Source organism: Ictalurus furcatus, chromosome 5 (genome assembly GCF_023375685.1).
Source record: "Ictalurus furcatus strain D&B chromosome 5, Billie_1.0, whole genome shotgun sequence".
NCBI classification, from domain to species: domain Eukaryota; kingdom Metazoa; phylum Chordata; class Actinopteri; order Siluriformes; family Ictaluridae; genus Ictalurus; species Ictalurus furcatus.
This window is the reverse complement of record NC_071259.1, coordinates 4,280,745-4,298,018: the sequence shown is the minus strand read 5'-3', so window position 1 is coordinate 4,298,018 and position 17,274 is coordinate 4,280,745. Positions and strand designations below refer to the sequence as shown.

General features: G+C 42.4%; 1 protein-coding gene across 1 annotated transcript; it reads left to right on the top strand.

The window, feature by feature from the left end:
* Positions 1-1,145: 1,145 nt before the first annotated feature.
* On the top strand, positions 1,146-17,065 carry LOC128607442 (rho-related BTB domain-containing protein 2-like). The gene is made up of 10 exons (XM_053624303.1): positions 1,146-2,552; positions 9,097-9,304; positions 9,450-9,553; positions 9,683-9,868; positions 10,181-11,121; positions 12,553-12,671; positions 13,177-13,327; positions 14,866-14,954; positions 15,143-15,248; positions 15,363-17,065. The coding sequence occupies exons 1-10, from the start codon at positions 2,485-2,487 to the stop codon at positions 15,569-15,571; spliced, it is 2,181 nt and encodes a 726-aa protein (XP_053480278.1). The 5' UTR covers positions 1,146-2,484; the 3' UTR covers positions 15,572-17,065.
* The last annotated feature ends 209 nt before the right edge of the window (positions 17,066-17,274 follow it).

Here is a 17,274-nt window from a genome sequence, read left to right as displayed (position 1 = left end):
AATGACGGATTTCACTTATTTATGAATGAAAACGTGTATAAATCAACATCAAGCAAACTGGTAGGCTGTGTTATGAAGGCTTCCCAAGTGTTTGGTTTTAAAACTCTTGAGGACCGGTGCATAATAGGTTTGCAGGTTGTTGGTATCACCACCCACAGGGCTTAAGGCACCATTTGTGATGGAGCATTTAAAGCCTTGTTATTCATTCTATGAGAGAATTATGTCAATTATGATTTATTATACAGCATAGCAAAATTGCAACAATTAGTTGAACAGCACTTTAGAGTGTACAGTAATTCATTAATTCTCGAATCTGAAGGTGTTCATTCATTCGTTTTCTATAACAGTTATCTAACAAAGAGAAATATATATATTATCATTAATATGTTTAAGTTTACTGTAAGTAGACATTTATGTAACATTTTAGAAGGAGTGCCCAGTGTTAACGCTTTGTAACAGTCAGTAAGTTTTCCACCATGTGAGAGTCTTCAGTGCTTTATGCTTTCTTGGTGACAAGCTGCATTTTCCATCCATCCATTTTCTGTGCTGCTTGTTCTGCGTGGGTTCGGGGGGGCCTGGGGCTGGTCCAAGGGAGCCGAGACGGGGCGGCGATCGAGATCTCAGCCCCGGAGGTGCGAGGAAAGCATGCTGGCCACTGGACCATGGGCCAGTTTTATTTTTATGCTTGTAAGTGGTGTTAAAAATGTGTTATGATGCGGCGTGTTGTGGGCCTGGTGTAGTGGTCCGCTCAAGGCTAGAAAGTCCTGGGGCACTTTTCGGTGCCAGTTCACCCCTGATTATTCATTAAGCAAATCTATAGCCTATAGTAGTACAGCAATTTTTGCCTTTTGTTGGTGTTGGATGGATGGGGACAATGTGGACTTTAATTTCTTTATTTTGATCTAATTTAAGTAAGTCATATTAGATCAGCCTCTAACACATAGTGGTTAGCACGTTCGCCTCACACCTCCAGGGTCTGGGGTTCGAGTCCTGCCGGGGGCCATGTGTGTGCGGAGTTTGCATATTCTCCCCGTGCTGCAGGGGTTTCCTCCGGGTACTCTGGTTTCCTCCCCCAGTCCAAAGACATGCATGGTAGGCTGATTGGCATGTCTAAAGTGTCCGTAGTGTATGAATGGGTGTGTGAATGTGTATGTGATTGTGCCCTGCGATGGATTGGCACCCTGTCCAGGGTGTACCCCGTCTTGTGCCCGATGCTCCCTGGGATACGCTCCAGGTTTCCCCGTGACCCTGAAAAGGAGTAAGCAGTAGAAGATGGATGAATGATACTCTAAAATATACATGATTAGAAAGATGTTTTGGTGGCTTTAAAAAACAATTGGCTGGAGTATGCCCAGGCCCCCCCATTCAAAAATCTCTATTGACATCCCTGCTGGTGAGGAAATGACTGTTTATACTGTTGCTGCTATGATGTATGTGATAACTTGTCTCACAGACGTTCCACAACAAAAAGAGTGATAATGTCGTTCATTAATAAATAAAAAATTGCAACTGATGGCAAGTCACTGTGGTATGAGAGGAATAAAACATGCCAGGGCTGCGATTATAGGACAATAATCAGTTTAGGAGAGGTAAAGGTTCTCTGCAGTGTGTCGGAATACATCACCGTTGTGGATTATTTTCCTATAACAGAACACCCCCAAGTGTCTTAGTTAGTTATGTAGTTAGTTATACAGTAAATGTACTGTACATTACTCTTTGCTGCCAGGATGCAACTGTTATTTTCACAAAAAATCTTTTACACTTTCTTTAAAACTTTCATTTGAAGTCAGAAACACTCAAACACAATCCCAGCAAGCGGATTGCTCTCTTGTAATATTGTTTTTGTTGCTGTTGTTCAAGTCTAATACTCATTTTAATACTGAATACTGATTCTTTCAGGTTATTTGAGCTAAGCACGTTTTGATTCAGAAAGGTTACGTAAGATTCTTTTTTTTTTTTTTTTTAAACGAGTCACCCAATTGAATCCATCCGTAGAATCGGCTCACAAGCACGAACCGAGTGTATTGTCTTTTTTATTTATTTATTTATTTAAATTTTTATTTCACTGTTGTCCTATTTGACCTGTAGATTTCGTGAATGAACAACGTGAAGTATGAAACAGTGAGTTACTGCAGCCTAATGTGGATAGATACTGAGATTCACTGAGCGGTGAATCGAACGAATCAAAACATGCGCAGACCGATTCTTTGAAAGAATCGAATCAGCGAAAAGAATCACAATAGCCATCGGTACAGATGAATGGGCAGGCGGTGTTTGTTGTTACCTCAGAACGGTGAACGAGGGAGCAGCGAGGCTTTTTTCCTGGCCTCGCTAGCTTACCCGAAAACAACAAAACCAGCTCAAAATCAGGAAAGAAAACCCCCCACAGCCTTTTCACACGCTCTTAACCGCAACCGTCGGCGTGTTGTCTTGACATGAAAATGAAGTTCACCGCTTGTTCTCGGCGGCGGCGAGCTTTGATCCATGGATGTCGTTTCCGCCTTTCGCTTTCAGACAGCAGCCAAGCGGATGCGCCTCTTCCCTCTGATGCGGTAAGATGAGCTGAGCTTATTAGGCTACATTTCAGCTTGGAGGATGTTTAGACGGTTTCTAATTTAAACCGACGTGGAAAGCTCGACGAGACCTGGACGTGACGTAACACAGACAGAGTAACGCACCGGCTTTGAATGGACAGCTGAATAATGCAGTGGGTGTTTATAACACGCGCAGTGGGTGTTTATAACACGCGCACAGATGTGCTGTTATGGTTTACATGCCTTTGAAAAGCCCTAAACGGCACGTGCGAGCGTTATAGTGATGCATGAGGAATGAAAAAAGGGTCCCAGGAGTTACCAGGACTCAGGATAGTTCACGGAATGAACTTATTTTCGATAAATAATTTCGGAAATGTCGCTATAAAGGCCTGGAAAGCATTGCGGGGGGGGCTGGGGGGGCGCGTGCAGCGGGGTTACATCAGTGTACAGATGCATCAGCTGGCACGCGCTTGTTTTTTTTTTTTTGTTTTTTTTTGTTCCTGACTGTGTTTGAGCTGCAAGGATGAACGTAAAAGTGCCTGCGTCAGAGCATGCTGATTAATGACCGAGCACTTCTGCTGAATGCAGAGTTTTCTCTCTCTCTCTCTCTCTCTCTCTCTCTCTCTCTCTCTCTCTCTCTTTCTCTCTCTCCTTGGAGCTTTAAAGCAAAGGGGTAGGCGACTTTCTGAGCATCTTTATCCTGTGTGTGTTTCCTCTCATTGCATCAAAGACGGAAATACAACACCTCTAACACCCTTGTGAGCATATTCAAATCATCTATTACACAGCAAAATCTCTACACCCAGTAGTGTTCAAAGAAATAAAGGTACCAAGCTGTACTTGTCCTTATAGCTAGGGCGGTAGCAGTGGGACATGTTTTGTACCTTTTTATATGTATGAAAACCTTTTTTTAAATTTTATATATAATTTAGGTAAGATTAGCTTTTCTTTTTCAAGATTAGGTCTCTGATGGTTAAATAGGTGGGTTTGATATTTAAATGTGTCCTCCCACACCTACTCCCTCATTTCCATCCATGTTTACGAAGGTCCGCCCCCTGGATGTCAAGTTGAGTGTCTGTAAAATGACTGACAGGAGGCCCATCCAAACACAAACAAGCATTCAGGACCCGGTAGGTTTTCTGAAGGGGTTTTTCTCAGCCAGTTAATACACTTGTGCTGAGGCTGTGGCTTAAACCGATACTTTTGATCGTGTTTTATATATCTTTATGTAAGGTTATTCGAACAAGTAAAAAAAAAAAATTACTATTGCACCTTTAAATTGCACCTATTATGGTTTTACAGATATTACCTTTCATGTAGTGTGTTATAGAGCTGTTTGTGAATGTCAAAAGTCTGCAAAGTTTCAATAATCAAAGCGCACGACAAACGGAGTTATCGACTCTCAAAAGAAGGAATCGATTCTGAACAGCTGGAACGAGTCGTTAGTGATTCCAGACTTTACTTCCTGTACTAACCTACGTAGGTTTGTAACAAAAAGCCCCGCCTCTTGTCGTCATCAGCTGCTCGTGAACAGACGGCGCGGAGCTGAAAGTCGTTACGGTAGTGGGCGTTTCCTTTTCAACACACGCTGACAGCGGTAGACGAATCACAACAGACTGGGACATCTGACCAATCAGAGCAGAGTATGCTCTCTGAAAGGAGGACTTTAGAACGAATCCTTTAGAACGGATCATTGGACGAGTCGTTTGTGACACTGGGGGGAAAAAAGGTAACGCTGCAGTTTAAATTATGAGCACGGTAAAGTGTTGTTGTTTTTTTTATCTCGGATGCATGTAATTGTACGAGACCTTTAAAACAAAATTAGGCATGTTTCAAGGACCTTAGGACCACTGCACTAAAAGTGAATTAATGGTAAACCTCATACACTTTGCCAGGTAATTGATACATACTAAAGATACAAAACATCCCTTGATGATATTATTACAGTGACGAGTAGAGTTGAATTACAGTTATCTTCTACTTTCCACTGGAGTGGGACTCTTTAACGTGAAGGCCCACACATGTAGCTTTTAAAGCTTTGTTCTGAAAGCTATTAAAAGTACACCGTCCCAGACAAAAGATACAATGCACACTAAAGATGTAAAAGGTGTACCGCTCCAGTGCCGAGGAAAGGTATTATTAGTGTTATTTCACCACCGGGGAATTTGCTGTTCAGTGCAATGTAATGTATATTTAAGCTGAAGGTTAGACAGATTGCACAGCGTTGACTAAACACCTGAACACGAAAAGTGCATTAATTCTCGCATGCAGCTAATTCAGCACTGTGGGGTTTTTAATTGAAGACTGTGGGGATTCATAAAATGTGTTACCATGAGCTGGCTGTTTTTTGAAGGCCAGTCCAATAATAGGTCCATGCACGTTAAAAGCAAGCCAACTCTGCTGGATACAGGGTGAAAACTTCTAAGCTGGGTCACCTTCAGAGTTCAGCAGAGGGTTATTTATCTCGTGGTCATTAAGATAAGACGGTCGGTGCGTCGCATTTCTATGAATGGACTACACCGTGAGCCTCGGTCTTGCATTAAATGCATATTTTCTGAATGCGGTTTATATGAGTGTTGACGTTTTCAAGTTTTATGGATGCTTTCTTTAAAAATACTGCATTGGGTATTTCTGTCGAGGGTGTGGAATGCTCTTGGAAAGCAGCGCTTGTTGATATATTTTGCGCATGGCTGTAAGAGGAATATAAACCCTATAGCATGTTTCTCAGCATGTATTCATAGACCCAGAAGCCAGTAGTTGACTAAAACAGAATAAAAACTATCGAGCGCTGCACTACAGTAGAGTCCACTTACAGTAACCGGCATCGACATACTGTTTAGTGCGGGAATATGTGAATCGGGACGTAGCCACCCATCGGACGCGGAAGTCAAACAGGTCTCCGTGGAAACCAGAGACCGGGGCTGCGATACCGACAATCTTCATAAGCAAGGCACCGGAGAAGACGGACCTCGCGTTGTCTAGACGCCTTTCGACTGAGGCGTAATTCACAGGAAGGTAAAGATACAATGACGGTATGAGCGTAATCATAGGTCTTTATAGATTTAGGTGTCTATAAAGTCCATACTACGTTTGCATTCTGATTAATGTATCATGAGGCGGCTTAATGAACGACTGACTTGATGTGTTGCATTTGTGAAGCCTTAAATGACCTGCATTCGGTCTGTTTCTCGCATGCTGTCACATTTAAGTTGCATCATGTTCAAAGAGAAACACACCCTGTGCCTGTGCAGCACCTTACTGTTCTCTGTGATGAGCGGAGGTTACAGCACAGAGGCTAAACTTAGGTCGGTATCACAGCTGATTAGAGCAGTTGATAACACCTTACTGGCGAGACTGGAGAATATATTGCTCTTAGTGAACCGGATTGACTTTCCGGCCGGATGAATAAATGAATAGGTTTGCAAGAGGAGCTGAATGGATGCAGCGTAGTCATACCAGGAAGCATAGAATTCCTCAAAGTCCCAGTTTTGTTAAGTCCCAGTTGAAAATCGGGAGGTGTTTATTTTATCCAACACGGTTGCACTATTAAATAAGGAATTAAAAACTCTTTGACGTGTGCTATTATAGGAAGTTAAACCAATGACGAGGACAGCGCAGCTCAAATTGTTTTACTCCTCAGTGTACCGCAGAGATTTGCAACTAGTCGATAAAATCGATCATTAAAATAATCGACGACGAATCTCATTATGGATTAGTTGGGTCACTTCAGGACGGTGAAAAACGCATTTCTATGCAGAAAACACATCTGGAAAACAGCGGAGGTCACAGAGTGAGCGCCGCGAAACGCTCCAAAACGTTCGTCCAAAACGCGAGAACGTTTTATATTAAGCGCTTCAAACAAACTCGTGAGTGAGTTAACGTGGCTCGTCGTGTCGGACGCACGCGACAGACGCGCGCGCTCTTTAACGTGTTCCGGACACGTGTTCTTCAGCGCAGAAATGACATTTTTACCTTTATGTCCTTATCTGTAAATGTTAGAAATTCACGCCAGTGTTTCCATTTTACACGAACGCGAGTCTCCGTTATACGTCACTGAACGAGCGCGTCCACACACGCGCGTCAATCAAACCGCACGCAACAGAAAGGAAGCGCAGTGACCGAGTAAAATATTCGATTTGATCAAATATGTTGTTCGATGCTGTATTTAGTGATATTTAAGTAATTGTTTTTATGAGAGCGGTAACTGTGACAGGGTTGTAACATGTCATTGTCATACATTTACAGAATAAAGGAACACGTTACTGTGGTCAGATAAGTGAATGTGTGTGTGTGTGTGTGTGTGTGTGTTACTGCAGAATATTCAGCCTCTTACTAGTTAACACTCAGTTTCTGCTTTTGTTTTTCTTTTTTAGTATAGTATAGTGATCAAAGCTTGTGGACAAACCGTTTTTTTTTTTGTTTTCAAAATATAATGTTAATATTTCAAATAAATAAAAAAATTTATCCTTTGCAGGATGTATCGCATAACCCACATAGATACACTTACTACCTGTTTCATAGCCTTCAATGTGCACAGTGTTTGACGTTCAACATCGGGCAGAATGTGGGCAGAATAACATGTTTTTCTTCACAAAAATGAATACAGAAAATAAAAATTGGCCTTTTAATCCAACTAATTCATCGAAGAAATAATCGACAGATTAATCGATTATCAAAATAATCAGTAAGTTGCAGCCGTACTTCCATTAAAGCAGCTATAAGCAGTTTACCGTCATGGAAAACTTACTGACCGTTACAAAGTGCTAACACTGGAGACTTTATCCATAAATGTTAAATAAACGTCCCCTCAGAGAGAACATTATTTATTATTAACTGCCGTACAAGTGATGTGTGAATCAGCAGCTATCCTAGGACACGATGATATTATCGTGTATATATATATATATATATATATATATATATATATATATATATATATATATATATATGAGTTGCCTTGTAGTCGATGCTACCGTCTGAGCCGCTGTTATATCGAATTAAACACGTCCTGACTGATCAGATCTGAGAATTTAACAGCGCCGCGGTATAATCATGATTCCATCGCCATCACAAGCCCGTTCATGGCTTTCTCAGCTTAATGAAACGTAATTAGCTGCAGTATCGATGAGCCGAACTAAAGTGCGTACATCCAGTCTGTTATCGGGTTCGGTGGTTTAATGGGTGTTTATTTGAGTCTAATTGTGTTCGTGTTAACGAGCAGTCGAGAGTGACTAACGAGCAGTCGTTTGACGTAACGATTTCTACATGGAGGAATTTAGGCATGTAATTAATGTGCGATGTGAATAATACTGGTTTGCAGTGAATACGTTTTGCAGTGAAGTGAAGGAACATGCTCAAGACATCCGGAGTATATGGCGTTCAATATTCAATCATTTCTGTGGTGTTTTTTAAAATTTTTATTTAAATTTCATTTTAATGTGATGTATTAAACTATGTGAACTAGAAAGGGCACGGAAAACGTGAACTTATATGATTATGACAGATATAATTATGAATGAGGTTTTTTTAATGCATCTAGTAAAATTATTCTAGTCGTCTTATGGCGCTGAATGTTTTTAATAGTAATAATAATAATAATAATATGCACTGAATTTTAGTTGTGACTGCAGTACTCAACCCAAACCCTTCTGCTCCTTCGAGGGAAGCGTGAGGTCATTTGAAATAGAAGCTGTAAAGGATCATATAACCACACGGGGGTAACATTTGCAGAAATCATGCCTTCTGAAAATAGCTTAATCAATGAAAGGCGGTATGATTGAGTTCGTGCAACACTGGGTGGAGTGACACATTGTGAGCATGGGATTTATGCATGGGCAGTGCATAAAGTGCAAAAATACAATTTCAAAACGACAGTAATACACCTGTAATACATACACGAATAGCTTACTTTGCATTCTGCATTCTCCCCGAGAGGTCACATGACCAGACCAGCATGCTGGCTGGTTGGCGCTAAGCTTGTGCAGGCATTGAGACAGGTCAGCAACGTCACGTTCGTTATCCGGCCCGTGAAGTGTACACGCTTCAGTGAAATCACCTCAATAAGACTGCGCTGTATTAAAGGCGCTTAAATCTATAGGTGCTAACGGTGTACGGTGACATCACTGCAGAATGCAGACCGAACAGCATTATTGATCCTTTAAAGTGCTGTACCAATACTCCTCTTATCTCTCTTGCATCCTGTTTAGGGAACGAGCGCCAGCTTATTACAGAGCTCGGCAGGCAAAAAGCGACACAAGGCCGCTGGACTTTGCCTTGAAATCATCTGGTTTTTTAAATAGAAATATAACAGCATTTATAATGGGGGGTTGTGATTTCACTAACATGGTTCACAGACCCCTGAACCATTATATTAGCGTATTATTAGCGTATCTATATGATATATATATATATATATATATACTGTATGTGTGTGTGTGTGTGTATGTGTATATATATATATATATATGTGTATATATATATATATATGTATATATATATATATATATATATATATATATATATATATATATATATATATATAAAATGTGTGTATGTTTTGCAGGTTCCATTTTATGGATTCTGATTGGACTATGGACTATGAGAGGCCAAATGTCGAGACCATCAAGTGTGTGGTTGTCGGGGACAACGCAGTGGGAAAGACCCGGCTCATCTGTGCCCGGGCTTGCAATGCCACCCTGACCCAGTACCAGCTGCTCGCCACACATGTTCCCACTGTCTGGGCCATAGACCAATACAGAGTGTGCCAGGAGGTGAGGAAAGTCTCCGTCTTTCCTGGAACAGTCAGTCATGTCGCTAGCTTTGTTCCCGACTGGGTCGTAGAACTATAGAACGTGTTCAAAATGTATACACCTGGATAAATCTCCATGCATGTGATAGGTGTGTTTCTCCAACCAGGTTCTAGAGCGATCTCGGGATGTGGTGGACGACGTCAGCGTGTCCTTGCGACTCTGGGACACGTTCGGGGATCATCACAAGGACCGTCGTTTCGCTTACGGACGGTGAGCTGGGTCATTCGTACAACCTGCTCGGAGCTTTCGAGCTACATTTGCAGCAGTGGCTTTGCGTTCTCATACTTAAAGCAACTGCGTAGACTCATGTTGCATCACTCACTGTGGGTGTCGTGGCAGGTCCGATGTTGTGGTGCTGTGTTTCTCAATCGCTAACCCGAACTCGCTGCACCACGTGAGGACCATGTGGTACCCGGAAATCAAACACTTCTGCCCCAGAGCTCCTGTCATCCTTGTGGGTTGCCAGCTGGACCTGAGATACGCTGACCTCGAGGCGGTGAACAGAGCGCGGCGTCCTCTGGCGAGGTGAGAGCAGAAAATCATCCTGCTGTCAATGCTGATGCCGTACTACTGCAAGTAGAAAAATAAACAGATGTTATCTTTATTCCCTGGCCTGGCAACTACGCTAATCTTTATCCCTATGACCGAGATCGATGTCAACAGTGTCAGCAGTGTGGCATTACTATGCCAACAGCATCTAATTTACATCTAGTTTATTACGTATGCTGATCTAGTAACTAATAAACTGCCAGCTCAGCATATTCTGTTACTCTCAGTACCCATTCCTGAAGCCTTGTCATGTTCACTGACTAAACTGTCGATCTTTCTTTCTTACAGGCCCATAAAATCCAACGAGATCTTGCCACCAGAGAAGGGCCGTGAAGTGGCAAAAGAGCTTGGTGTCCCATATTACGAGACCAGCGTGGTCGCACAGTTTGGTATCAAGGACGTATTCGATAACGCTATCCGCGCCGCGCTGATATCACGCCGTCACCTGCAGTTCTGGAAGTCGCACTTGCGTAACGTCCAGCGGCCTCTCCTCCAAGCCCCGTTCCTTCCTCCTAAACCGCCTCCACCCATCATCACGGTGCCGCCTCCCCCCAGCAGCATGGAGGAGCACCCAGGGCGTCTACTGGAGGACCCACTGTGCGCCGACGTCATCCTCGTGCTCCAGGAGAGCCAAAGAATCTTTGCTCACCGTGTCTACCTCGCCACGGCCTCATCCAAATTCTACGACCTTTTCCTGGTGGACCACCGGACTCCCGAGGACAAAAAAGAGAAAGAGCGCGCCCGGGTGCCTCTTTCCGGCCGCGAGCTGCTGATGCGAGCCGCCAGCTTTGACGTTTGTGAGAGCAGCGACGAAAGGGAGCGAGCGAACCTCCGCGCCTGCACTAGCGACGGGACGCTTAGAGGAGGCGAAGGAGGCCGTCTGCTGCCTGCGTTCAGCCGAGCCTTTGTCAGCGTGCGGGAGGAAATGGTGGATGATCCTTTGACCTTTAACTCCAGGCCAATGACGGTGGTGCACATGGACTCGTCCATGCAGCCGGGGCCGTTCCGCGCTGTTTTGCGCTATCTCTACACAGGGAAGCTGGATGAGCATGAGAAGCAGCTGATGCAGGTGGCTCATATCGCTGAGCTTCTGGAGGTTTTCGATCTCCGTATGATGGTAGCCAACATCCTAAATGATGAGGCTTTCATGAACCAGGAGATCACCAAGGCCTTCCACGTGAGGCGCACCAACCGGATCAAGGAGTGCCTAGTTAAGGGGACCTTCTCGGGTGAGAGATGTGTGAAATTTATATAATTCAAAACGACTGCAATTTTCCACAGTTTTTAAATTTCGCATTTTATAGCACAACAAACCGAATGTGAATTAGCCGAGATGGTCTGAGGAAAGAAAACTCCCTGATTAAAACCGAACAAATTGCAGGTCTGTACTGTACATAATTCATCGGCTAATATTTCATAATCATGCCTGGTTTAATTGTATATACTCCAGAATTATTGGCACACAATAATAATTGAACTTCCACTCAAACAGCTGAAGAATCTATAGTTGTGCTCATAAATTTACATACCCCTTGCAGAATCTGCAAAATGTTAATCATTAAAAAAAAAAAAAAGTCGGATCATAAAAATTGCATTTAGTTTCTTATTTAGTCCTGCCCTGAAGAAGCTATTTCACATAACAGATGTTTACATATAGTCCACAAGACACAGTAATAACTCAAGTTACACAAACGAACCTGTTCAAAAGTTTACCCACGCTCGATTATTAATACCGTGTGTTGTTACCTGGATGATCAACGACTGGTTTTTTTAAGTTTTGTGAGAGTTGTTCATGAGTCCCTTGTTTGTCCTGAGCAGGACAAAATAAAATAAATTAAATTAAATAAATTAAATTACATTAAAGTAAATTAAATAAATAAAACCAAATAAAATAAAAAAACTAAAGGTAATTTTTATGATCACTCTTTTTTTTTTATCATTATTAACATTTTGCAGATTCTGTAAGGGGTAGGTAAATTTATGAGCACAACTATATTCACCGTTCCTCCAGCAGTAATCTCGTATGTGGGCGGGGTCATCTTGGAAGAGACCACACCCATCAGGATAGAAATGTTCCATCATAGCATAAAGGTGATCAGTCAGAAGACAAGTGAACCCAAACCATCCAAGCAAAAATAAATAAATAAATCATCTAAATCTTCTCTTCAGCAGAAGTAAATATTCCTAAATCGAGCTCTTTTCCCCCTCTCTGCCTCATTATGATATTTTAACAACTCGCTCATCCACCTCCCAAGGAGACGGGTCAGCACCCAGTATTTCGCCAGCTGGCTTTTTACGCTTGCGTAATCATACGTCCGTCCGAAGAGCGAGCGATGTTTTGGTGTTTTCAGCACATTTGGAATGTGGGGTTGTTTCAAGCTGTTTTGTTGAACTAGCTGTTTCCGACTGCTTACATAAGCTTCGGACGTCCCTGTTTATTTATTTTACACTTCAGTACTCCGTTTAAGCTTTTAAAATGACCGTGGGATCTGTAGACTTGCAAAATATGGAGAAAAAAAAACGTTTTAATGAACCTAAGCATTCACTTAACTGAGAACACAGCACTTTACGTATAGATTTGTCCTGCAGTTATGAAATTAGTGTTGTTTGTTTGTTTTTTTTTACAGTTTTAAGTGTGGATATATGTTTTTGCATGGCAGATGTGGTGTTCAAGCTGGATGACGGTACAATAATGGCCCATAAGCCTTTGCTCATCTCGAGCTGCGACTGGATGGCAGCCATGTTTGGAGGACCGTTTGTGGAGAGCTGTACTAAAGAGGTACATAAAAGCTATTTGATTTTCTCTTTAGTAATCAGTATTGACCCTCGAGTGGTTCTCCGAAGTGAAATGGCTTCCTATAAAGCTGCAGTTTGGACTGAACACAAGTTGTGCCACTTGCTAGGACGCTGTGGGTAATGCAGTAGTTCGTAGTCTGCATTCTTCGATCTTAGGGCTGGGTTTTAGTGGTCAGAGGTGTATTTGCAGATCTCTTACATGCTGTAGTGCAGTGGTCACCAACCCTGTTCCTGGAGAACTACCTTCCTGCAGGTTTCATCTCCAATCAAAATATCTAACACCCTTGTTCTAGTTGATCAAGAACTTCTTAAGGAAATGATCAGATGGTCAGGTGGGCACGATTATGGTTGGACGTAGATTTCCGGGAACACTGCTTTAGAGTAAGCGCACTAGGAGAGGGGGAAACCTCAGAATTTCAAAACAGTAAAAAAAAACACAAAAAAACAAAATGAATTCAAAAAGTTGTTTACTCACATTCATTTTTCAGGTGTTGTTTCCAAACACAACCCGTAGCTGCATGCGTGCAGTGCTGGAGTATCTCTACACTGGTCGCTTCTGTTCTCGCCCAGACCTGGATGCCATGGAGCTTATTGTTCTTGCAAACCGTCTCTGTCTGCCTCACCTGGTCGCACTAACAGGTACACACACACAAGCGAACTGACGCATACAGGGCTACATGTGCTGTACATACGTAAGGAGATATGGCGTAAAAGGTGAAGCTAATAATAAAAAAATGTAAAGGTATCGTAGTCTGCGACTGGCACCGCTTATTAAACGCACACTGTGCGAAGAACATATTAAAAGTCGTTGTGAGTTAGCGGAAATGGTGAACCGGAGAGCCGTGAAGAAGCTCGGGAGTCAAGGGCAGGAAAATTGGCCCTGCTGTCTGGGTCTGTGGGGGTCAATCACAGCGACAACTGTGAGCTCATGTATGCGGAAGAGGGCAAACTGTGCTGTCCTTTGAGTGTGTTCCATCACAGGACATGTAGGGGGCAGTGGTGGCTTGACGCTTCAGGCTTTGGGTTACTGATCAGAAGCTCAGGGGTTCAAGCCCCAGCACTGCCAAGCTGCCACTGTTGGGCTCTTGAGCAAGGCCCTTAACCCTCTCTGCTCCAGGGCCGCCATATCATGACTCCAACTTCCTACCATGCTGGAGTATGCAAAGAAAAGAATTTCACTGTGCTATAATATATACCTGACCAATAAAGACTCATTATCATTGTCATTATTATTATGCACCATGAGCAGACAATAAGCAATAAGCCGATTAAAAAAAAAAAATGTGTTGTTGCTCAACAAAATAAACGTGCAATCGTTGATGTTATCTGTTTATTATTATTATTATTATTATTGTTTATTCAGCATTTATGTAAGGAGTCCTCGGGGTCAGCACCGTGTAACGGTTTCCTGCTATGCGAAAATGTTCAGGTCGGACGACTTTGCAGTTGGGGATTCTTAATAACCTGAGAAGCTGGAGTTTTTTTTTTGCGTTATTAAATAAAAAAAATCGAAATGCAGCTGAGGTAACGACTGTTTATCAGTCCTTACAGGATTCCGCTGAGTCTTTAAAAAAAATATCTTTTTTATTGTTGTGGCCAGAAATGCGTGATTTTGCTGCGGCTTTTTCCAAAATCTGCGCCGCAGTTTGCGGTGATTTTTGTGTTGTTGTTTTTTTTCCGGAAAACTGCAGTCGAACGAAACAGTCGCACGACCTTTTAGCTGTACTCACGTTCGACGCGCGTGAACCGAAGAGAGCTTTGGCCGAACGCACGTCGTGATGACGTCCCATGACGCGTCTCGTAATCTGCGTAAAAATAATATTCCTCCGAATATTACGGAGTTTGTTTGATTTTGGCGATTTTCTGCAAGCGCAAAATCCTGGAGGGACTGCTTTATAGCTGGTGTAATGTAAGTGAGGACAAACTTACTTGCTTCGTACACCTTCCACAACATGAAGTGTAATTAAAAAAAAAAAAAACCGATACAGAAGCTAATCGCTGCCGCATCACTGTGGTATAAACGGAATAAAAGACTTTGGTACATGCTGTTATAGGAATACGAAACCGCCGTCGATTATTTCCCTATAACGTCACATCGTACCCTGATTCCTTACATACTCATAAGACCTAGAAATATACAGTGAATACAACATGTTGCACTTTTGCTTTGGTTTCAGAACTGTACACTGTGACTGTGCTTATGGAGGCTGCGATGATGGGAGCTGATATTGATGGAGAAGTACTGGTCTATCTGGAAATGGCTCAGGTAAATTTTGAGGTCCAGCCTGCTGAAGGCATAAAGGGTAACACAAACTTTTATTTTGTGATGCTCTCTCATGCATAACTAATGTCGCCCCATCGATGTGCATAAAATAAAAGTTAGCCAGCCACGGAAGTATACGTTTATATGTTTTGTTCTTGTCCGGTGTGGTGTACGATCTTCCTTTTCCTCAGTTCCACGGTGCCCACCAGTTAGCTGGATGGTGCCTCCACCACATCTGCACTAATTACAACAGCGTCTGCCGCAAGTTCCCTCGTGACATGAAGGCTAAATCTGCAGGTATTTGTACACTCTGTGGATAAATCGCTACCGAAACATCTGTGTCAGATCGCTCCGCATTATCGATCATTTTGTGTCCCGTTTTGAAAGGAACGTCCTCTTGTGCCTTTTCAGAGAACCAGGAATACTTTGAGAAGCATCGCTGGCCTCCAGTCTGGTACCTCAAGGAGGACGATCATTACCAGCGAGCACGCAAAGAGCGGGAGAAAGAGGACTACCTGTACCAGAAACGCCAGTGTAAGCGCAAGTGGCTCTTCTGGAATCTTCCATCCTCACCCTCTTCCAACTCTCCGTCCTCTCCTGGGTCCTCCGCTGTCATGTGATTGATCAAGGTTGAAGGCCGTATCGAACTGCCGTTAGATGGAAAAGCACGCATCAGCAGTGACAGCCATTTTGCCAAAAATATACAGGTGACATCTTCTAACTACTGAGCAGGAATCCATACCTGGGGGGGGGGGGGGGAAGAAGGTGAGCCAAAGTGTAAGACTGTTTTTTTTTTTTTTTTGTTTCGTTTTTTTCCGTGAAGCTTCAATCCCTCGTCTGTTCACGACACGGCCGGACGAGACCCAGCAGATAAAATGTCACAGATCACATCAACGTACGTTTCTGCTTTGAAACCATGTGAAAACAACCTGGCAAAATGGCAGACCTTGTTTTTAGAGAAGGATTTAAGAGGGTTTTTATTATTATTATTATTATTATTATTATTATTATTATTATTATTATTTTTGCTTTATCAATAAATCACCAGTACCCCGGTGATGTGCTGCATGGACTCGCATGCAGATAGTTACATTAGGATTATCCAGTGGCACAAATCAGTCGTCTGGGATCACATGATGTACTGGCTTGTCCCGCTCTTGCGGAACGTGAATAGTGCCCGGACGTCCCCTGACTGTGACTTTGACGGCGAATTGTTTATCATTTTCACTCGGGTCTATTTTTATTTTTATTTTTATGATGATCAACATGATATGATCATTCTGAAAAGGGCTCTCGTTTTGTTTTTTTGTTTTTTTTCCTTGTCATATTTGGACCCTTTGTAATTGTTTTGCTAGCAAAATTGGAAGTTGATGATGATAATAGCCTTGCACCTAATAATAGCCTAGTCCATTATTCAAAATTATTCCCAATGATAATCGAAGAAGAAGAAAAAAGCAGCTCTGAATACTCACCACTGTTCGTAATCGAAAAAGCAAGACCTCAAAGACCTGAACTCCAAGATTCAAAAGTCCGACTTACTGGAGTCTCAACAAAAAAGTGTTGGCATTTAGAATCTTCATCAAGGCGAAATCATGAATGCTAACCCTCCTTCTTGAGAGGCGTCCTCCTGCAAAAGTTTAGTCCCTGCCTACTATATCGCATAACATTTTTACATGCTCCTGAGAACCACTACATGGGTATTATCTTATGAAGTAAACTCTGCAAGGTGGTAGATCTCCACGAACAGGGCTCATTCTTGCTTTAATTTGTAAACACTGCACGTCACACACTCTCACGTGAGATATTCAGATATATTTACACAATAGGCTCATGGGCAGGCCCATGTCTAGGCCATTTTTATTCGAATGTATTTGCAAACAGTATTACTGTCTATTGTAGAGAGCACATCATGCTTATGTCTTGATCCTTTAAAGTACGAATTAAGCTTTAGAGCTTTGAAGTAACTGTAGAATGTAGAAGTACAGTACAACGCAAGCAAAAATCTGAAAACGTTTTATCCTTGTATGAGGTAGCGCTAAACACGGCGAAGAACAAGAGTTTACGGGATGTGAAATGCCACGACGTTACACCAAGCTTTCAAATAGAATGCTGTTTACATCGCATTAGTTGTAGTTGGAACCTGTATGAGACGGGGATACTCCAAGCACGATGCATATTAAGTAGCTTCGAATCGAACCACTCGGTTTTTAATTCTCGCCCTCTATTTATTCCTAGCGATAACTGATCTGCTTATGATGCTGATTACTATATAATCATAGAAAGTCAAAGCTATATAAATATCCGTTTATTGCAAACCTAGTGG

What these genes read in the sequence shown, in the direction of transcription:
- LOC128607442 (XM_053624303.1), top strand. Translation starts at nt 2,485, where the DNA reads ATGGATGTCGTTTCCGCCTTTCGCTTTCAGACAGCAGCCAAGCGGATG. An exon ending in CGTCGTTTCGCTTACGGACG is followed by an intron (nt 9,554 to 9,682) that starts GTGAGCTGGGTC and finishes GTGTCGTGGCAG; the next exon opens with GTCCGATGTTGTGGTGCTGT. An exon ending in TGGAGAGCTGTACTAAAGAG is followed by an intron (nt 12,672 to 13,176) that starts GTACATAAAAGC and finishes TTCATTTTTCAG; the next exon opens with GTGTTGTTTCCAAACACAAC.